At 36.2% G+C, this 22,352-nt stretch overlaps 2 protein-coding genes across 5 annotated transcripts; one reads left to right on the top strand and one right to left on the bottom strand.

Moving 5' to 3' along the window:
• Window positions 1-7,197: 7,197 nt before the first annotated feature.
• On the top strand, window positions 7,198-14,136 carry LOC113283745. Of its 4 annotated transcripts, XM_026533094.1 has the most exons (15): window positions 7,198-7,333; window positions 7,420-7,539; window positions 7,624-7,692; window positions 7,786-7,890; window positions 8,032-8,405; window positions 8,766-8,910; window positions 9,815-9,879; window positions 10,022-10,309; window positions 10,453-10,599; window positions 10,696-11,211; window positions 11,420-11,572; window positions 11,667-11,960; window positions 12,457-12,911; window positions 13,153-13,354; window positions 13,490-14,136. In XM_026533094.1, exons 8-15 carry the CDS (start codon window positions 10,039-10,041, stop codon window positions 13,804-13,806), a joined length of 2,355 nt encoding a protein of 784 aa, XP_026388879.1. In that variant the 5' UTR covers window positions 7,198-7,333; window positions 7,420-7,539; window positions 7,624-7,692; window positions 7,786-7,890; window positions 8,032-8,405; window positions 8,766-8,910; window positions 9,815-9,879; window positions 10,022-10,038; the 3' UTR covers window positions 13,807-14,136. The 4 variants fall into 4 exon arrangements, with proteins under 4 accessions (XP_026388879.1, XP_026388881.1, XP_026388880.1 ...); XM_026533096.1 differs by lacking the exon at window positions 10,022-10,309 and having other exon boundaries at window positions 10,459-10,599; window positions 13,153-14,136; XM_026533095.1 differs by lacking the exon at window positions 10,022-10,309 and having other exon boundaries at window positions 13,153-14,136.
• A 4,425-nt stretch (window positions 14,137-18,561) lies between these two features.
• Window positions 18,562-21,821, bottom strand: LOC113280119. The gene is made up of 3 exons (XM_026528775.1): window positions 21,750-21,821; window positions 20,193-21,419; window positions 18,562-19,569 (listed from the first exon to the last, which is right to left on the bottom strand). The coding sequence occupies exons 1-3, from the start codon at window positions 21,819-21,821 to the stop codon at window positions 18,562-18,564; spliced, it is 2,307 nt and encodes a 768-aa protein (XP_026384560.1).
• Between the last annotated feature and the right edge of the window lie 531 nt (window positions 21,822-22,352).

Raw genomic sequence — 22,352 nt, 5'->3', positions numbered from 1 at the left:
TTCTTTGGTCACGAACAGTGACTTTGTCTCTTGGTGGAAAGAAGAAGTTGGGTTTCATTAATGGAAAGACAGTTTGTCCTCCGTCTAAAGAAGAATCGAAATATGAGGAATGGATTTCTGATGATCAAATGTTAGATCTTGGCTTCTTAATTCTATGAAAGCCTCTATTGCTAAACTATTTACATTTTCCAATTCAGCCAAAGAATTGTGGGAAGCTGTAGCGGAGTTTTCTGGTAATCAAAATAATGCAGCTCGTGTGTTTGAGTTGAAAAGTGAAATTGCTAGGGCAACTCGAGGTGAAAAATCATTAACTGAGCATCTTGGAAATCTGAAAAGGATGTGGGAGGAACTTGATATGTGTCGTCCACACACAATTGATGCAAAAGTTCTTTTGAAAAGGGCAGAAGAAGATAAAAAAAATTCATTGCTCAATAGCTTGAAACCGGAATATGAAAATCTCAAAAGTAATGTTCTTATGAATGCTGATATTCCTACTTTATCGAGTATTTGTGCTACGATTCAGTGAGAAGAAACCCGTAAGAAATCCATGAATTCAAGCAATACTTCCGAAAGCAGCGAAACAAGTGCACTTCTTGTCAAGAAAGAAGACAAGCCAACTTTTCCAGGTACAGATAAAGGTATGCAAATTTATAAAAACAAGAAGGTTTTTAATTGTGATCACTACAAGAGAACCGGACATATTACAGACTGTTGTTGGACATTACATCCTCACCTTAAGATTAATTACGACAAAAATAGAAAAGATCATGCCGCTGTAGCAGATGGTTCCTTTTCACTAAATGATTTGGCGAAACTTCTAGTGTAGAAAGTGAGTAAGTCCGTTCCTTCTGATTTTGGTCCTACATCTTCTACCTACACTTCAGGTAATTATCATGCTTCCTTGATGTCTAAAATTAATTTGTGGATAATTGATTCAGGAGCCACTGATCACATGGCTAATAACTCAAATGATGTATATGATTTTATTCCAAAAATTAGGAAACATTATGTTTCCATTGCTAACGGTTCAACTGTGCCTGTGCTAGGGAGTGGAAAAATTAACTTTTTTCACGAGAGTTCCACCTCCGATGTTCTAGTTGTCCCATCCTTTCCGGTTCAATTATTATCGGTCAGAAAGATTACAAGATCTTTAAATTATAATGTTATTTTCTCACCTACTTTTGTTGTATTTTAGGATCGAAAAACCAAGATGACGATTGGTGAGGAAATATATTCTAATGGGCTGTACTTATTCCATCCTACTAGTAAAGCATGTCATACGGCAAATTTGATTCAAAATCATATTATGCATAAACGCCTTGGACATCCATCAGATCGTGTTTTAACACATCTTTTTCCGTCTAGTTCTATTAAGACTGGTATTTGTGATGTTTGTCAATTTTCTAAGCAAACTAGATTGTCGTTTAATAAATCTTTATCTGTATCGGCTAAGCCGTTTGAACTTATTCATTCTGATTTATGGTCTTCACCTACTGAATCATATGATGGTTATAAGTATTTCGTTATATTTATTGACGATTTTTCTCGTAGTACTTGGATATATCTGTTGAAATCAAAAGCCGATGTTATTTCTACTTTTCAAGTTTTTCATAAAATGTTAACTAATCAGTTTGATGTAGAGGTAAAAAAAATTAGAACCGACAATGAAACTGAATATTGCAAGGGTCTTTTGCCGAAAGTGTTACTTATTGGTGATTCCTACAAACTGACATGACGAAAGGATTGTATTTTAGTTTTGAAAGAAAAGGCGAAAGATTAGTTGTTGATGTTGGCAATTTCAGTTTGATTTAGTGCACCAGAAGCAGATATGGAACTTGGTGGCAAAGGTTACTTTATGGTGCATCTGGAAAGAAATGAGCGTTCGTGTATCTTCACTTCTAAACTGCAGACCTCAACCAATATAATTAAGTCAGTGAAATACGAATTGTTTCAATGCTGTCTGTGCTTTAAGGAGTTGCGAGGATTTTGATTTTTGAGTCACAGATAGCTTGGTACTTTGACCATTTCCCGTCTTCTTTGTTCCCTTTCCCCTCTGCTGGTGGTACAATTCCGTTGCACCCTCTTTTGATTAATGAACTTCTTTCTTTATCGGTCAAAAAGAAGAACAAAAATTGAAAGAAAGTCATCATATTTTAACGTGTACGTTAACCACCTTTACTCATGACAACTTGGCCGACGCCTCCTAGAAAAGAGATGGAATTCGTTGGGAAGGATTCATTTAATTTGTATTGGGTAATGTAGATCATTATACTTATTGGTATGATTTTGGCCCCTTGTTAAGGAGTTCATCTAAGTGCACCCCCATCTAACCAAGGGTACACATTCCTCCCCTTTATATTGCCGGCAGCAAATCTTAGTTATTGATTTTTTTTTTCTGATCGGTAAATAGGGTTTTATTAAAGAGGGCAGAAACCAACTCTAGGTAGATGCAACTTACATATTTCTGACCAGGAAGGATACAAAATTCACTCCAAAAAAAAAGCTGAAAACTGCAACAACCGGCATGATACCAAACAGAAAAATTCTTAAGCATACACACATATCACTTTAGGGTGGTTCGAAAACCACTCTCTCCCAGTTGATCATGAATTCTGTAAGTGAGGAGTTCTGGAATTCCGGTTGGAGGTATAGCCAGTAAGCAATAGTATGTTTGATCTTTTGTATTATCTTCGCAATTATGAGCGTCTTGTTGTTGAAAGCTCTACGCTTCAGTTCCTTCCACAAGGACCAAAGAATGGCAGCAGGTAAAGCTTTAATAACTAGATTTGTTCTCAAGACTTACTTGAAGGGCATGGCCATGAGCTTATCGCAACATCTATCGTAGGAGGATGGTCCGAATGAGCTTGAATTCTGCATGGAAGAAGTTCCAAATGTGGCTAGCATCGCTTCATGGTAGTTATTGAAAGATGCTTATTCCAACAACATGGTTGGTACAGGTCTCCAGCAAAGAAGCCTTCATCCACAGAGCCTATCTGTTGCCATGTTCGTTGCTATAGGTCTCTAACTAAAAATGGTCTTGTACCAACCGAATCCAAGTAGTCCCTAAAGCTCAATTTTCTTGTAGTATATGTTTGCTTATCAAAATAAGAATCCAAAACTTTTATTATTTGTTCACATATCTAAATGAAATTGGGCTTCATTTGTAATTTTTCGTAGTCCATTGAGAAGTTAGTTCCGGAGTGATTTTTGTTGTGTTGTTCTTAAAACAATTAGAATATATTTTAAACTGAAAATAAAACTTGTACTTGTTATTATGGGAAATCTACACACTTGTTTTTGAAATTTAAACTTGATCTGATTCGATATATTAATAACTTATTAATTTATCAATAAATTATTATTTCGCTAAATTGATAGAATTTGGCAGTCCCAACCCTTTTAATTTATCAAAATTTTACTGTATTTGGTAATACATCTATAATAAAAACTAAGTTTGATCGGAACCATGCTAACATCTTCATGAAGTAATCCATGATAAATCACGAGTGATAAAAATAATTAAAAAAAATTACATTTGGCGGTAAGGCCATGTTGATAGCGTGTTAAAGTGGAAATATGAAAAAGATAATCAAAGAAGTAGGAGAAAAAGTAATTTATTCATAGATGCAAGTTACATATTACATTGGTTTAAGCCTCTGGATACATATGCTATGAGATCAACATTGGTTACACCATATGCGCCGCTCACACGTGGACCCAAGGCCCTATAACAAAGTGTTTTCTTTTTTTATGGAAAGCAGTTCCAATTGAGTTACTTTCTTAAGTTATAAGCCGGAAGCTTTAAAAGGTACGGAAGAAAAATCCGTGAACCGTCAACATACGCTTTTAAATGATCTTTTTTTTATTCCCCTATTATTTTGTCTAAATGACAAAAATTATCCACATTTTCTGCCTTTTTTGATAAACAGAACGGGAAGAACTCAACTCAATGCTTCATCTCCCGCCAATAGTCTCAGTGACAGCACATGACTCAGATTCAATACAGTGCCGTCCAGTCTTTGGTCCTTTGTCTCCTACGAGCTTCGTGACCTTTTGATCAACGCTCCAGATGTATCTGGTTCGATTGCACCGAGTTATGTGAACGACTCGTTGGTCCCACAGAGGCGAGCCTTACTTATGAAAGCGCATACTGGTTTCGATCCAATCGATGGAAATAGCCCTAAGACTCAAAGAATTCATTTTGATTCCCGCCCTCTATTCATGAGCGATCACTTTTTGAGATGCCATTTCGTTTCTTGGTGTAAAAAGAGGATATATATGTGGTATAAAAAAGTTAATAATCTATAAACATCCATTGTTTATTTGTTTTGGTTTACTTATTATCTTGTAAATATATATTTAGTCAATGAAAAGTAGTTATCATAATTGTTGAATTTGAGAATAAATAAATAAATATTGATAAGAGCTAAATATATTTTTTATAATTTAAACAAAATTATTTCTAAATTGTGTAAATTAGGACAAAATTAATTCAAATAATATGTCTATATTTGTCATTTTATACGACCGAATTCACAAAACACAATTTGGTTACTTTCTAAATTTTCTTTTTCATTTGGATTATAGTTTAAGACTCAAATTTTATATAGTGGTTTAGTGATCTCTTATCACTCGTATTTTATCCTTATAAGTTTGCACGTATATATGCAAACAACAACACTACTCTGAGTATGCAACAGAAGACTTACTTAGGTTTTTTGTTTTCCTAAAATTAATTGCAGCCCATACTAAAAAGAGGGGCGAATGCCATGTTCATGCTTCACAAAACTTGAGGAGTACTTTCGAATCAACAGAATACTAAGGAAAACATCTAAGCCAACAAACTCACTTTTATTAGCTTAAGGGCAAGATTACAAAATTCTGTCCAACCAATGTACACGCAAGCTTATTCTCTCTATAAGCCTACAACAAACACTCTCTACTGCAATGTGGTTCCTTCACTCATAAAGACTTACATTTTGAGAAGTTCGATGGCCTATTTTATAGCGCCAATAACAAATCCAAAGTGTGTGTAACTGCTTGAAAACCTATGAACAACTATCTGTCAATAGGCAGCTCCCCTAACTGCAACAAATCCTTTCTAACCGCTAACTTTTTGCTGGCCTGCAGGATTGTGATACACTTGTCTTGAAAGGTTATAATATACCAAAATCGGTTATAAAGCTCATTTTTAACCGTCTCAAACCACTCCTGATGTAGGAAATCTACCTGTTTTCAATGTATCAAATGTTCCAGTTGATTCAATTGGTCTGTATTAGACTTGGTTGTACTTCCTAAGTTACATAAATCCAATGTCAAAGTTGATAATCTGTTGGAGCAAGCTTCTCAACTACATCATGAGGTTAAAACAAAACTTGAGGAGTCTAATGCTAAATACAAGGATGCTAGTAATGATTCATCTACACAAGGAAATATTTCCAGTTGGTACCTATAACAAGACTAAGATGAAAAAGTACGGCCCTTTCAAAATCATGAAGAAAATCAGTAACAATGCATATGTCATTGATCTACCCAAGGAATGAAACATTTCTAATGTGTTCGATGTTCAAGAGATTTTCATCTTCCATGGTGATAGTGACCTATTATTTGTTTCACGCAACTCAGAGACGAGTTTTTCTCAAGAAGGGGGGACTGATGTAGGATATCTACCTATTTTGAATGTATCAACTGTTCCAGTTGATCCAATTGGTCTGTATCAACAATAACAGTTGACCCCTTTATGTTGTGTCAACTGTCACAGTTGATCCCTTTATGCTGTGTCAACTGTCACAGTTGATTCATAGCATCTACTTTGGTTTACTTGCCTATCAAGTCTAGAACTTCTTCTTTTAGAATTTCCTTATTTCTTCTTTTAGAATTTTACTATTTTTAGGTTCTTGTCATGCCTATATAACATGCTTATTACATTCTTGTAATGCATATTATTATTATTATCAAGATTATTAAAAACAACTTTTTTCAGAGCTTTCTATTATTCTCATCTTTAAACCCTATTGTTCTTCTATTTTCTCATCCTTTTCTTTCCTTCTCATCACCTGCAATCTCCGTATTAATATTTCCTTCTTCTCCTACACATACTACACTAACTCCTTTTCTCTAGCACGCGTGTGATGCACACACAGTCGTAACTGACGGCTTTGGCCACAATCCGACCAACATCACGGTACTTCAACTTGGCCTGAGCCAATATATAGCTAGCATTGTGATGCACACAACTTGGCCTATTCCAAGACTTGGTCAATGCCTAAATCATTCGATGACTTGCATTGTATCTTTAATTCTTTCCTTGAGCTGGACCAACTCTGAATCAAGGATATACAACACTATCGCATAGTATTGCATGTGCTAAGTAGCCTTTTTTGTCTAAGCCATGTTGGCGCTACATCGTCGGACTATGTATCTCCACATCCAGACTACTACTGACTGCAGTGTCGCGCCATCTTGGCGCTTCACTGTTGGGAACGTAACACTTATTCACCCGCACACGTAATATCGTGTGCTCCAATTTCCCGATTTTTATAGACTGTTTAACATGTCTGGATAACGGGTTCCTATCAAGTTCATATCGCGTGTCCAATTCTTCCTCACAGGTAATGTGGTGCACTGATAACCGAAAATAAACCAATCACGAAGTGGTCTGGTGGTTGGCATGCTCCCTCCCACTGCGGAGGTAGGGATTCGAACGTTGTAATTGCCAAAATCCACTCCAATTTAGCGGAAGTAGAGATTCGAACCCTGTAATTATCAAAATCCACTCCAGTTTAAGGAATCGGATTTAGTCTACAGACCACTAGTCTAGGATATTAAAAAAAAAAGAAAAAAAGACGGAAATAACTTGGTAGCCAAATGTCTAATATGTTATCCAAAATCTGTGTATGACTCTAAGTTTTCACCATGACCCATTATATGCATTATCACCAAATATTTACGATGTTACTAAATTATTTGCTTAGCAACCCTAAATCTGCATTATCACCAAATATTTACAATGTTTAATCAAAATTCACCCTGGAACTCAAACTACCGATTTACCTCATGTATCAAACTGTTGGGTCAATTGAATCCGACAAAACTAACAGGGCTTAGGCCCAGAAGACGAAAACTAGCCCGCTGAGTGCTGAGGTGTCTTGTTTTGTATCCCCGGAAGTATCTCCGATTGGATTTCATTTCGCTGTTTACAGAATCCGATTTGTGGCTCAGCTCTGGAGTTTTCTCCAAAATCCCATGGAATCCTGCAAAAATCATCTCTTCATTTCCAATTCCAAAGCTCCGACTCCCGGAATTCCCAACTACAACTTAACACAAATCACTGGTTCGTTAATCCTTCATCTCTTAATCCACTTTCCGGATTTTCTTTTCTTCAGTTCCTCTGATTGAAATTTCTCCGTTTTCTTTCAGAAATTAAATCGGAAAAATTACAACATACAATGTCATTGAATCATCACCAGAGCTGCTTCGTTTGGGTCTGATGAAAACGGATTTTCACCTTCACCCAGTAGGATTTTTAGAGAAGAAGAGGTAAAATCTGTTCAATTTCAAACCCTAAAACGTTACATTGGGTTTTTGGAATATGAGTAAATGTTTAATTTGATGGAATAACAGGCTATTGGGGCTGATTATGGAGAAGGGTTTGAAACATTTAGACCAGATGGTCCATTGAAAATTGATATGGTAATTATAATTTGGTTTTTGCTATAATTTTACAGTCTTAATTTTACCGTAGTTGCTAGAATTTGATGGAGCAATTTTTGGTTTTTGTTGAAGGATTTTTTGAACGATAGAATGCAAGAAGGATTCTTGCAAAGAATTCGGTATGCAATGAAGACGGATGAAGCTTTTGGACTTACCTTCTCGTGGGATAATGGGGTGGTAAGTCAATTCCATTGTGTCACATGACTTGTAGTTTTGTATCACACAGTGGAGTCGGAGCTTAAGTTGTGCAGGTTTAATTGCTTAAAGGTAGACATATTTCTTATTGTGCAATCTCATACAGTGTCGTTTTATTGTCAGGCAGATAAGAGAATGTTGGAGTTAAATGCTTGGGAACAGCTTGCCTCCTAAGATAGAAACAGAACAAAAATTACACATCGTTAGACATATTTGCTGTTTTTATGGTCGGTAATGGCTGCCAATCAGAAAATGCGATGTGTTAATGTCTATTTTTGGTATTTAAGCCTTTATTAAGCTAGTCTCACTTTCTTTTATGACATTCCTGATTGGTAGTTTTTTTGAATTTACCGAGCTCTTGGGCTTCTGAGCTTTTGATGTTGAGTGTTGTTGCATTCAGACACAGTAACGTTAAACCCAAATTTAAAGTCATGCACCCCTACATGGGGATTTGGACTGCTTGAGAACTGGTGGAAGAGTGACTCTGTACAGTTAAGGTAGTTCAGTTTCATCAAATCTAGGTTTTCATTATAGCCTACTAGAGGACATTGGAGTCAGCAGTTTCCACTGGGTCACGGGTACTACTGCTGATACCTGGCAAAATTGTAACAAATCATTACTCATGCTAAGTAGGTGGACTCTAATATACTTGGAATGTTAACCAGTAAAAACAACCCTGGTGGTAGCTCAGCAGCATCCGGAATAAAAAGCCACCAGTCAGCAGAACAAAGTGCTCTGTCTAGTCACTTTTATTCCCTTGAATAAAAGTGAAGGCTAGACCTCTATAATTACTTTTACTCTCTTGAATTATCTGTTAGAGGAGAAATTAATCATAAACCATTGATTGCCTATTGCAGTAATGAAGGATGAAATGGCAGACTAGTAGCTGTTTCTTTTATCATGCATGCTGAGATGCCCATATACACACAGCAAGTTCCACGGAGGAAGAAAGAGCCGAGTTATTTTGAAAGTAAACCACACCATCACTGCTGCTAATTGAAGGTAAGTACTTTTCCATGCCCGAGAGAGGCAAAAAGTCTTTGAAATTTTAGACTTGATAATTTAGTTTCGGTTAAGAACGTAATTGCGTGATTACATGCCTCAGACAAAGGACTGTCGAGTTCTTCCCCAAGCCTCGACTGTTTCCGGTGTAGATCAACATTGAGTTTTGTGGATGGTTTTGTGCAGCCACCGCGCCCCGGGGTTTCCATTCTATTCACTGTTGCTTTTCCATTTCTGATAATCATTGTCAATTTCATATAGGAGAACTCTTTCTTACCTGCTAAAGCATCCTTGTTAGCTTGATCAGAGATGGAGGTTGATTTCTTCTTAGCTTCTCTTCTCCATTTTCTATTGATAGAGTCTGAAGAGACCAAGTCTGATTCTTTTATTGATGAGATACTAGAAATCAAAAACAGTAAACTACGGCTGTAAACAAAGACAAACGAATAGAACGCGAAACCAAAACAATAGAACACAGATGAATTGAGCTTTAGATTAAAACCTAAACTTTTCTATAATCAATAGATTATAAATCGTAGGAAAATATAATAATACTCTCTTATTAGAAGGCCTAGCAGCCTATTTATACTACAGAAACGCCCTTCCTGAAGAAATAAACTACCAAAAGTATTCCTAAATAGAAAACACCCTAAAAGTGACCATAATATCCCCCTGCATCAGTTATGTAACTTGTTCTAATTCTCCACTGCTATTATCTGGGCTTTGGCAACATTTTAGTGTTGGCCTTTTTGGGCATCTGTGATATCATTGGACCCACGTGGGTGAATGCCAATCTGGTCTTGTGTTGTTTCTTTTCTCTTGGGTATTTGGTGTTTCTGCTCCATATTACTACCCATATTATTATCTGGATCTGCTGATGTGTTCTATTTAATATTTATCTCAGGTGCCTTTTTGCTGTTGGTGATGGAGCCTAGTGAACATTATTGAGATAGGAGATAATATACTCTGGTGGGGCCCTTTTCTGGCAGTTTTGTTATATTTTAAGCATTTAATACCTGGCTGCTCAGATTAGATGTAGGATTTATTGAATTGATAATTGCTATTAAGGATTAGGCACCCCTATACCACACCTGAATCTCATTTCTCTAAGTTAAATCACATACTGCCATGGATGCTGCTGGAGAATTAGTAGGCGATGATCAATATAGTCGATTTCATCGGGAAATGATGTCATTAGGTGTTCAGCAAGTTGAATCTCTTGCTCGGGTTGAAGCGTTACTTAAAGTACTCGTAGAATCGCAATTAAATACACAACTTCAACTTTCACAAATCGTGAGCAACACTAGAATAACTACTTGTATTGGGTACAAAAATGATGAAGAAAAACATAAATTGGCCACAAACCCGTCATCATCAATTAATCCACTTCATCAGCGAGGTTTGTATTTATTCGTGTATGTATATAGAAAATTTTTGGTTAATTTCTCTAGATTATCCCCTGTATTGCTGTGTTCCAATTATGTGATATCTATATCCAACATCTCATTCATGTGTTCTTCAATTTGGTGCTTAAATTTGTAGCTTCAGCGTTGATGTCATCAACATTACTGACACCGGAAGAAGATAATATCAATGCTACAGATAATTTAGCTACAAACTTGAAAAGGCCACCAACAGGGAGTGATAATCAGGAGATTAGCGATGTGATACCTGATGATCATAATGATGGTACAGAGAGAAAAGAAAATGATATATTTGAATAGATTTTGATTTATTTTGTTAATTTTTGATATGTTACTGATGTGTTGCTCCTGTATGTTTAAGCTGAAGATGTCTGTCAGATAACGAGTAAAGATGTCTTGGATGGATATGAAGAGCTATACCACGCAGCAATAAAGGGTAACTGGGAAGTGGCTAGTAAACTTTTGGAGAAGAATCCAGAAGCGATTACAAAAGTCATTACCACTGATGCAGAAACAGTGTTGCACGTAGCTATAGCTGACGCAAATCTGATATTTATAGAGGAGATTCTGAAACTCATTCCCCCAGAGATGCTAGAATATAGAACAGGAGATGATGGTAGTACAGCTCTTCATTATGCTGCCGTATTTGGACGTGCTAAGGCCGCTGAGCTAATAGTAAACAAAAACCTCAAATTGACTCAGATAGTAAACGGAGCAGGAAGGGTACCACTTAATAGTGCTCTAATATCAGTTACAGCTGGACAAAGAGAGACAGTTGAGTATCTTTATTCAGTAACCAGACACGAACACCCAAGTCCTTTCTCTGGTAACCAAGGCGATTCTCTATTGTGTGGCATGATTGATGCTGGTTTCTACGGTATGTGTATAAATACTTTATACCTTTGGAGATTGAAACGTGCAGTTCATTTCTAGGGAGAGTTGTCTGCTAAATTCTGAAATATAGGAAGAAGTAATAAGATATACAAATATTTACTTACTGTAGACGGATTACTGAAAATACTTGAAGCCACTGAAACATAAGTACATTACATTCTGTCTAACATATTCAAACTCGTTATTTGTAGATATTGCGTCGTCTCTTGTCCAGCGGTTTCCAGAATTGGTTATCGATCCGACAAAGAAAGTACGTACAAGTGCAATCAATTACATGGCCGAAAGGCCGTTTGCGTTTGCTAGTGGAGCCAAGCATACATTCTGGCAACACCTCATCTATTCGTGTTAGTTTTTCCTAAAACCTGCGCTATAACAATTTTTATAAATAATTTGCCATACGCTCATATGTTTTGAATGTGGCTGAGATGAAATATACAGTGATTAATGTGGACATAAATTCTGCATATGAGCTTGACAACCACACAAAAGAACGCAATGCTCAACGTGGCTTGGAAGGCACCAATGGAGACAAAGAGGACCTGGTTGAAAGATTTGAAGGTCCCTACAGAGACGAAGAAAACCCAACTGCGAATTCAGAAAACACCGAAGAAGACAAACCGAAACCGTTCAGATGGGAAACAGTTGGAGTTAGTGTATTCATGCTTCCTTACCTAATTTCTCTTATGATCAAGTTCTTCTTCGTTTTCACTGTGCGCTTCATTTGGACACCAGGTTTTTTTCCTTCCCTTCATAGAATCACCCATGTTTATTTATTTTTATCTGTTCTTTAATTGCTGAAGCACATAAACTAATTATTATTAGAAATTTAGAAAATTGCATGCCTTCTATTAGATATTTTTTTGTAGGCATTTGGTAAGTTATTGCCTGTACTTTGGAAGTTGGATATCAACATGTAGCATCAGGAAAAAATGATGTACACATGAATCATATGCACTCAATTTCTGTAAGCTGCGCCATGTGATGTGATCCTTTTCCATAGAGTGATAAGGTTTTGAATATCAGTCCTTTAGCCTAATTCTCTATTATTCATCAGATAAATGCTCATTAACCTAGTTCTCTGTTATTCATCAGAAAAATGTTCATTAAATACAGTAAGTAGCAAGAATTGTGGTAGTGGGCATATATGGCACTCCATGTATTTTCTAACTTAGTTGTCACTTTCTTATGTTTGGTTTCTTTTTTTGTTTTTTTTCTTTCTTTTTTGCAGTGACTCGTATGAAAGAGTTATATAAACAATTATATAATGACAAAGTGAAGCACATACAAGCCAAATATTTGGTTAAACGTATATTTACATCACTCAAGGAAAGAATGACCAAGCCAGGTGTAAAAGAATTTTTTAAAGGATCCAACGTCATGAAAATGGCTATAAGGCATGGAAGTGTTGAGTTTGTAGAGTTGTGCTTACAACTCTTTCCATCCCTGATTTGGGATAAAATGGGGGGAGAACATATATTACAAATGGCTATTGCTGAACGAAATGAAACAATTTTGACTCTTATATGTAAAGTAGATGAAAAAGAAAAGATCGATCTAGTTTCCAAAAGTGATGACAATGGTAACACTATCTTGCATTATGCTGCCAAGTTAGCGCCTTCTGCCCGACTTAATTCGATCTCTGGTGCGTATCTTCAGATGCAACGAGAAATGCAGTGGTTTAAGGTAAGGGTGTTATATCAATTGCCATTTAACTGACTACCTTTTTATTTTTGCTTTTTCAACTTGATTACCCAGCTTTGTTTATTAAACATCTTACTGTTGACTTTCTGCCAAAACTGAAAACGTTAAGCAGTTTGTTTATTATGCATTTAATGATACTGAATGTCATTTAATTGTGCCTTCTCCTTAATTAGGTTTGTTGTTGTCAAGTACTTTACCTTCTTTGTAATTTATTTTCCCTCAGGGGGTGGAAAACATGATTTCGGAGCATATGAAATTTAAGAGAAATAAAAACGGGGAAACAGCACACCATATATTTAAAAGAGAGCACAAAGAATTGAAGGAAAGTGGAGAGAAGTGGCTCAAGGATACATCTGGATCGTGCATGTTAGTAGCTGCTCTCATTGCCACTGTGGCATTCGCTTCTGCTTTTACGGTTCCAGGAGGTAACATTAGTGATAATAACAGCAGTAAAAATGGTTTCCCAGTTTTCTTGGAAAAGAATTCATTTATGGTCTTTGCAATAGCAGATGCCTTAGCTTTATTCTCTTCTGTCACATCGGTACTAATGTTCTTGGCAGTATATACTTCTCGGTATGCAGAAATTGATTTCCTCAAATCGTTGCCAAATAAGTTGATAATAGGGCTTGCGACTCTGTTCATATCTATGGCCAGTGTGTTGGTAGCTTTTGGTGCATCACTACTTATCATGCTTGGGGAGAAAGTTATGTGGGTTCTCATTCCTATTGTGGTCTTCAGTTGTGTTCCTGTGACCTTGTTTGCATGGCTACAGTTACCGTTATTTTTTGACATGATTCGTTCAACATACTTGGGGAGATTGTTTGGGGAACATACATACATCTCAAGCCTACAACTAAATTCAAAGAAAGAAGACTGAACCGAGAACACCGACATTATGGATTGTTCAGGTCGCATTGAGCAAAAATTCTCGACTCATGTTTAGCAGCCAATATTTTTAAGTATCACACAGTTTGTCAGCTGCTTGCTAAACTGGGAGGGCAACCGTATCTTAATTATTTTTATAGTTTGTTGGCAACCAATAGTAGTACATCTTGATGAGACTGTCCTATAAAAATTTGAAAGCAGGTTCCCCATCAAATTCATTTTTGTTGTAATTTTATTCAGAACTAGGCATCACCCGGGCCGCAACCTCTCATTTCGGTATTTTGTCATTTATTCGTGGTTATATGTATATGGTTTCTATACATAGATAGTAAAGATGGATAATTATATATTAAACCTTATGTATGCAATAATTCCAGTAAGACTCGCTTTCAAGGGTATACTTCCATTGGAAAGGATGCGAGCCTATGGTCATTTGACATCACTGTTGTAGTAAATCAAGACAGTAGGTAAGTACGATCTGATAGTTCGAAATATATAATAGATATTATTTTTGTTAAATTTCGTTGTTGGTTATCTTGTAGCTAGTTCATCTAGGAACCATAAGAGTTTCATATAGTCTGCGTTTATGTAGATAATCACGTACATTTAAGCATCATAAAGAGCACAAAAATGTAGGAAATGGGATTCACGACAACTCGATTACAACAACTAAACGGATTACATGACAACTCAACTACAACAACTGACCAACTATAAAAACCAAAATCCTGCAAAATAAACGATGTAAAATTCGGAACAAAAAAAATCTAAACTTGAAAAGTTATATTTCTTTGCACTAACACACCACAACCCAAAAGTCTGTCGGAGTATAGGAGATCTCATTAACAAAATATGCACCTGATGTCCACAATACAAATACAAATTTTCTATCTTAGTAGCTTCTATTATCTCCGCTTTAACACAAAACAGTAAATTTGTCAAAAGCAAGCAGTACGATACGAAAAACAACTTGTTTTATAAGGGAAGTTTAAATTATAATTAAAGTTATATTTTCGACTTAGCTTCATAAGTGAAGTTCACGTTTGTTGTTGGGAACTCTCATGTTTTTTGTCTCACTTAGTTTTTCTGTATAAATTTCTCTCCCGTTGTTGTTGGAGTTTCTCCGTATTCAATGCCACATGTATTTGGATACATGTTATCTAGTATAAGTCCCTGTAAATCGCTGAACAGTTCTTTATATACAAATTTTTTCTCACAATTTTCAAACTTTTACGTAATGTTGTTACTGAAACAATTTTTGCAAGTAGCTTTTAACATTATGTATGGTGTTCTCTTATGTGCATGAGCATATTCGATTATTGTATTTGTAATGTCAAGCCTCAAAGAAATACAAATTGAGCAAGTAAAAGTAGTTTACAGTCGATTAACCAATAAATCAGAACACATCAATATGTATTTCTACTTCTAAGAAACTGACTTAGTTCGTCTGTATCAAAAGAATTATGATTCCAACGGACTTCTAAGAAAGCGTCCTTACAGTCGTTATCGTTAACTTATAAGCTCTTAATCCTAAGTTCAACCCCTCCATAACTCTAACCAAACCATCGATATTTTCACCTTCCGCATTAAGAACTAGATAATGAAACAAATGTGTCTTACTTTCTTTGAGGAAAATGACGGAGATCAAGATCTTAATTCTAAATAATCAACAAATGTTTCTTATTGTTCATAAAATCAATCAACGGAAAATTACTTTGAGAAAAATGTTTCTTATAGGTGCAACTGTATCTAACAAAAATCAAAACTTTCATGATATTTGTATTTAACAAATATCAGTATAGTCAAAATGACATGATCAGTCATCAAGTGATTAATCCATAATATAGTTTTGTACCTCGTAAAGCTTTTTTTAGCATTTTCCAACCCGCCACCTTCTCATAAACATTGGGCACTTCTTGAAAATACATATATGTACCATCGCTCACAATAAGTACCTCTATTATCTCATAAGAAACAACCAATATATATTATACCCAATGAAACATTATGGATAATTTGAAATAATCACCCGCAAATGATGGCCAATTTGATAACATTTTAGAATATCAGATCCATACTTACCAAAAATTACCGTCTCAAAGCCACGTGAAACTTAGTTGTCCAAAAAGTAAAATAGATGGCTATGTGATGCCAACAAAGTAACTACAATGAGATTATGCGAGGTGTGGCGTGGTAATGGTCCAAAACGCAGTTTTCTAATATACATTGTCTCCCTTTTTAGCTTCTTCCACATAAATCTGTTATGGTCATCTACCAAATCTCGTTAGACCTATCGATTAAGTTATATCGTTCACATCAAATAAACCTTAATTCAAATTAATCAAAATAAATTTGAATGACTTTAACAGTTTAAAATTTAAAAACACTAGACATTTTCTATCACGATCAAATTGTAGTTATAAGGAAACAATCATATCGTTCTTTTTTGCTGGTAGATTATAAACAAAAACGGAATCAAACATAATGATAGTTGAAAGGTGCCTCCAGATTCTGCCCAAAGGTTATATAGCTTGAACATAGGGTAATAGTGAACTGTCTCCTGGGAATCAAATCAAACAATTAAATCAATAAGGAAGCAAAAACATATAGGATAAAACACCATGCTTAGTGAATTCTCAGCCGACTAACATACATGATATGGTTTGAATCGCTAGATTTAAAGTTATCCAATGAATTTTAAACAATGATTTTGAGTGTATAATTAATGTCTTAGAACTCTCATTGTTCCTGCAAAAACGAAAATATTAACTCTCATTGAATGATGAACGTGAACTACTTAGTTTATATGAAGTTAATCGTTTGACTGTGAATCCAAATACGACATTGAACATATTTGAGACATGGTGTTCAAGTCTTCAACCTTCGATTAGTATCACGTTTCATGTAGACTTCGGTACCCAAGATATGATTTTATAGCTTGGTATGTTGCATCAAATTACTTTAAAATATTTTATGATGCTTCTGTCATCCATGTATCCCTATTATTATAATCCAGTTTATGCTATTCAGGTGTCACCATTGATGATTAAAATAGATTTTTTCCTTCTTGTCTTTTTTATTTATTAGTTTCATTGTGAATAAATGAAGACCATGAACATCATTCAATAAATTTGAACTTCATCTTTGAAAGTTAATGAGAGCCAAAGTATAATGCGGCTTATGAGGTTGATATTGGGCGTTTTTATCTAACAATCTAGATTATACAAACATGGTATGAATATACAGAATCGTTTAACCAACGTTTAATTATTTACTTGAAACAAAAAAATGAACAGATCTAGTTTTTGTCGTAACAAATTATTCTAACGAAAAAAGTTTTTAAGAATATAAAACCAACAAATCTGAATTTTATGAAAGCAATCCAGGAAGTTTATACCGAAGAAAAAATATTTTGACCTGAATAAGAATTCAAATTACCAAATTAATAATAAGGTAAATAATTATGTTTTTTTTATAAGAAAAAGAGTCTAGGCAACTATAAAGTTTTCCCACTCACGGTTACATCTAGGATGATGCCTGTGCTGACTCGAGCGTCAGGCTCATCCCTCAAAAGGACATTAATGTTATTAGAGTGATCCAAATCATAGGAGTTTGTAGGAATCTGTAAAGCATGCAAGATAGTAATTAAATTTGTTCCTCTCCAGGTAGAGTCTGAGAAGAGGAAGGACTGTCTGGCTAATCTGACCAGATTAGTGGCTGCTCTGTTCTGTTGAACTGTCACTTTGGATTGCTTCCCGAGCACAAAATTAATTTGATGATTGTTGTGATAACTTCCTTGTTGTTTTGGACATCCTCTTGTGAAACGTTGTTGTACTTCCTCCTGGTAATACTATTGTATGCCTTGAATTGTTACTTCAGATTCAGCAGCGAAGTTGGTGTTGGCTTGCTGCATGGTTTTTCCCCAGTTCGGTGCTAGTTGAGATCCTCTGCTGGCTCGCTCTGTTCTGCTGATTCCATTGGAATAATTTTTGAAGTTTCTGATGCCCACACATTTACCTGTGAAAGACATGGCAATAAGAGAGTAATTAGTGTAAGATTGGGCATCACTAGTAGCTTGGTAAAGATCTGCAGGATCAATGTGTAGGCTAATAGTGATTCCAAATTTATTAGAAGTGTGATTGTGAGGACTGTAGTTTCCAGAAGGAGAATTTGAGCTGTTTTTCCGATAGTATAAATTATTCAGGATGTGCCCTGGCTTATGGTGGATCCTTGTATGGCTACAGAGGTGTTGAGTAATATTCATAGAAGTAGCACACGCTGTTGGAGTGATTTTTCTGAAAACCCAGTCGCATCTGGCTTTCCATATGAACCAACATGTAGTGGCAAATATTTCATTCCAGCTAGCCATGTTATTGTCAGCTTCGAACCAGTTGTTTAGCCAATCATGGAAATTATTGTACTGAGTGAAGAGATTATGGTTTTGTCCAAACAGTTTTATCCAAACATCAGAAGCAGCAGGGCAGGAGAAAAGAACATGAGTTATATCTTCAGCACCATTTTTGCAATAGGTGCATAAAGGATCAATGTAACTCAAAATTCTAGTTGTCTTAAAATTATTTGGTAGGATGCCATGAGCACATTTCCAGATGAAGAGATGAATGACAGGGTTTGTATCAAGACCCCAGATTTGAATCCAAGGGGAAGTTGGAGTATCTGAGGTATATTTAACTTGGATCTGCTTATCGTAAAGTGATTTCACTGAAAACTTGTTGTTGTTGGTGAGGGATCATCTGATTTCATCCTTTTCATCCATGAAGTGAGGTGTTTGAATAATCAGGTTTTGAATATCAGGTGAGAACCATTGGTTTATAATGTTGATATCCCAATCCCCATGGGTATTGAAGAGCTGATTAACAGATATGAGATTCTCTGGGCAGAGGCTTGGTTTTTGAAGTCTCCCTGGGAGGTTAGTGACCCATCGGTCTTCCAAAATATGTATGTTCACTTCATTTCCCACCTTCCAAATGTAATATTGTTGGAGAAGAGCTATGCCTTCCAGAATTCCTTTCCAGATCCAAGAGTCTGTGGCCTTTGGTTTGGTATCTAATCTTATGACTTCAGTGTTGGGATAGTGGGATGCCTTCATAGTACTGCTCCATAGAGAGTCTGGCTCTGGGAAAAGTCTCCAATCAATTTTAGTAAGCATAGCCATATTGAATATTTCCATGTTTTTGAATCCCAGACCTCCTAATTCTTTGGGTTTGTTTACTGCATCCCAAGCAAAGTAATAGACTCCTTTGGATTTGTCTTGTTCTTTATTCCAGAAAAAGTCTCTTTGAATGGCATTGATCTCATTGCAGATGGTTTTTGGAATTTTGAAGCAGTTCATCTGATATATACTAGTTGTGGAAGTGACAGACTGAATCATTGTCATTTTTCCAGCAGTAGAGAGAGTTGTTTTCCATCCAGCAAATCTGAATTTAAGCTTGTCTACACAAGGCTTGAAAGATTGGATCTTTCTTTTTGTGGTGAACAGAGGGGAACCCAGATACTTGTCTGTTGGATTAATCCTTTGAACCTTCGAAGTATTATTGATGTTATCAGCAATGTCCGGGGCAATGTTCTTGCTGAAGAAGATACCAGATTTTGAGAAGTTTATCAACTGTCCAGGGGATTGACCAAATTCCTTAAAAATCTGAATGAGATTATTGCATTCCTGAAGATTAGCTTTGCAGAATATCATGCAGTCATCAGCAAAGAGCAGGTGATTTATAGCCGGTGCATCCTTGCAAATCTGGATACCATGAATTTGTTAATGAGTTTCAGCATGGGTTAGATACCTGGATAGGCCTTCCATACAGAATAAGAATAGATATGGGGATAATGGGTCCCCTTGTCTTAGCCCCCTAGAGGGTTTGAAGAATTTTCCTGGAGATCCATTGACCAGCACAACCATACTTGTAGTGGAAATGCATTGAAATATCAGGTTGCACCAATGAGAGCTGAATCCCATCTGAGATAAAACCTGAAGAACAAAGTCCCAATTGACTCTATCAAATGCCTTTGCCATATCAATTTTAATGCCATTGTGCCTTTGTTTCCTTTCTTTCCTCTTCTAATATTCATGTAGTGAATAATTTCATGAGCTATGGCTATGTTGTCAGATATTTGACTTCCATGGATGAAAGTAGATTGAAAATGAGATATTAATTTTGGTAATAGAGGTTTTAGTCTTTGGGAAATGAGTTATGAGATGATTTTGTAAGTAGTGTTACACATGGATATTGGTCTGAATTGAGCAGGTGTGATAGGTTTTTCAGTTTTGGGAATGAGGGATATGAAGGTGGAGTTCATTTCTTTGAGGATATGCACGGTTGTGAAGAAGCTTTGAACTATGCGGATGATGTCTTCTCCCACAATGTCCCAGTTGGCTTGAAAAAAGTTTTGGGGGAAGCCATTAGGACCTGGAGCTTTGTCACCAGTCATGCTGAAGAGAATGTTTTTGATTTCCATGGGTTCAGGTGTTCTGATAAGGTTATGATTCTCTTGGGTAGTAATTGTGGTGGGTATGAGCTTTATAATGAAGGGTTTGATATTGATGGGTTCTTCAGTGGCCATCTTGGCAAAATGATTGGTGAAAGTTTGGGTAATCTCAACAGTATCATGGATCCAAGTACCATCTTCTTGTTGGATAGAATCAATCATATTCCCCATATATATTTTCTTATCATCAATGTGGAAGTATCCTGTATTTTTATCTCCAAGATTGATATTTAGGTCTCTTCTATTGGTCTTCCAGAAAGATTCTTGCACATGTTGCCAATGTGCCACCTGAATTCTTGCTTCTTTTAGCTTTGCTCCTCTAGATGAAGTAAACTGATTTTTTGTTATCCAATCCAGATGTTTGATGCAATCTTCTAAATTAGTTTTGATGTTTCCATAGACTTCCTTATTCCACTTATTTAGCTTGACTTTGATGTCTCTTAATTTCCTTGCTATTTTTATGGCTAGAGATCCTTTATGAGTTATCTTCCAGCAGTCGGCTATAATGCTTTTGCAGTCTTCATGATCAAGCCAGGGACCAAAGAATCTGAAGGGGATTTGACCATGTCTCCAGCTAGGATTGGTATTGAGAATGATTGGGTTATGATCAGAGCTTAAGGCAGTGAGGTTTGAGATGGTGGTATTTGGGTGGTTGTCTAGCCAAGCTTCATTAGCTAGGCCTCTATATAGTCTTTGTTCTGTGAGCTGAGTACCAGATCTCTTGTTAGTCAAAGTGAAAGGGCATTCAGTGTAGCTTAGATCAGAGAGATTTTCTTCTTCTATCTTGTTTAGGAAAATATCAGTTTCAGCTTGATTGATGGGATGCTGGATAAATTTTTCATGATCATGAAGGACAAAGTTGTAATCTCCCATAATCAACCAAGGTAAGGAGTTAGCAGCAAAGGTTTTTTCAATCATACTCCAGGAGTGTAATTTATCATTAGTAGTAAAGGGACTCCCGTAGTAACCAGTAAATAGCCAAGGTTCACCATGTAAATGTTTAATGATGGCATTGATATGATGGTCATAGAAATCCTCAATGGTTACATCTAGGTTGGTTTTCCAAGCAAGAACTAGTCCCCCAGCTGTTTTAGCTTTGCCCTTTGGTTCTACAAACCAGAAATTAGTGACTCCTATATTTCCTAGGAGTTTTTTTAGATTTCTAGCTTGTTGTTTGGTCTCAGATAAGAAGATTATTTCTGGATTATGTTTATTTAGCATGCTGTCTAGCTATCTAATAGTGTCAGCTTGTCCTAATCCTTGGAATTCCAAGCTATGACAGAGTAAAATTGCCAAAAATAAGATATAATACTTGTAACCTAGGAATGAGTAAGATATCCTAGCAAAGTAACTGACAGTTAACCAAATGTCAATCCTCATAGTTAAGATGTTGTGAGTGTAATTATATAACTGGATTATGATGTGAGTTACCTGGTTGTTTGTAGGAAAATTATCTCCCTCCAGATTGCTAGTAGTATTGCTTGATAGTTGTTCCTCATCCATTGTTTGCTGGCTGTTGTACCTCTTAGCTGAGTGGTTAGTCCTTTGGCTCATACAGTTTACGTTTAGGATCCACAAGGTGGGGGTGTTGATCAGCATCGAGAACTTTTAATTTTAGATCATTTATTCTCATCTCCCATAGTAATCTTTTTTCTCTAGAGTGATCCTTCATCATCTGTTGTTGGATGGCAGCTAAGGTGGGGATGCTTAGGGTTCCACTGTTGTTAATTGGTTGGTAAGGTGCAGTGGTTGGGAAGATGGTTGTAGGATCCAGGGTTTCCTTAGGCTCAGTGGGATTGGCAAAATTATTAAATCTCTTTCTTGCTGCAGTCTTAATGTTGGATTTCTTCTTCCCCCGAGAGTCTTTGTTTTTGTAGCTCTCCATCAGCTTCTTATGTCTTTTTTGACAAGCTAAGGCATCAGGGTTTGAGGTTGGAATTTCTCCAGTGATTGGTTTATCCATCCCAGCTTGAAAAATCAAATGTTGTGATGGACCATCAAGTTCTTCACAGTGTTTTCTGAGAAGAGTAGTGT

Source organism: Papaver somniferum, chromosome 5 (genome assembly GCF_003573695.1).
Source record: "Papaver somniferum cultivar HN1 chromosome 5, ASM357369v1, whole genome shotgun sequence".
Lineage (NCBI taxonomy): Eukaryota > Viridiplantae > Streptophyta > Magnoliopsida > Ranunculales > Papaveraceae > Papaver > Papaver somniferum.
This window is presented reverse-complemented; position numbering and strand designations above follow the sequence as displayed.

What these genes read in the sequence shown, in the direction of transcription:
- LOC113283745 (XM_026533093.1), top strand. Translation starts at nt 10,039, where the DNA reads ATGGATGCTGCTGGAGAATTAGTAGGCGATGATCAATATAGTCGATTT. An exon ending in GATTGATGCTGGTTTCTACG is followed by an intron (nt 11,212 to 11,419) that starts GTATGTGTATAA and finishes CGTTATTTGTAG; the next exon opens with ATATTGCGTCGTCTCTTGTC. An exon ending in GAGAAATGCAGTGGTTTAAG is followed by an intron (nt 12,912 to 13,152) that starts GTAAGGGTGTTA and finishes ATTTTCCCTCAG; the next exon opens with GGGGTGGAAAACATGATTTC.
- LOC113280119 (XM_026528775.1), bottom strand. Translation starts at nt 21,821, where the DNA reads ATGGATGAGGAACAACTATCAAGCAATACTACTAGCAATCTGGAGGGA. An exon ending in ATTTTCCTACAAACAACCAG is followed by an intron (nt 21,420 to 21,749) that starts GTAACTCACATC and finishes GTAGAACCAAAG; the next exon opens with GGCAAAGCTAAAACAGCTGG. An exon ending in TTCAAGCCAACTGGGACATT is followed by an intron (nt 19,570 to 20,192) that starts GTGGGAGAAGAC and finishes CATGGTATCCAG; the next exon opens with ATTTGCAAGGATGCACCGGC.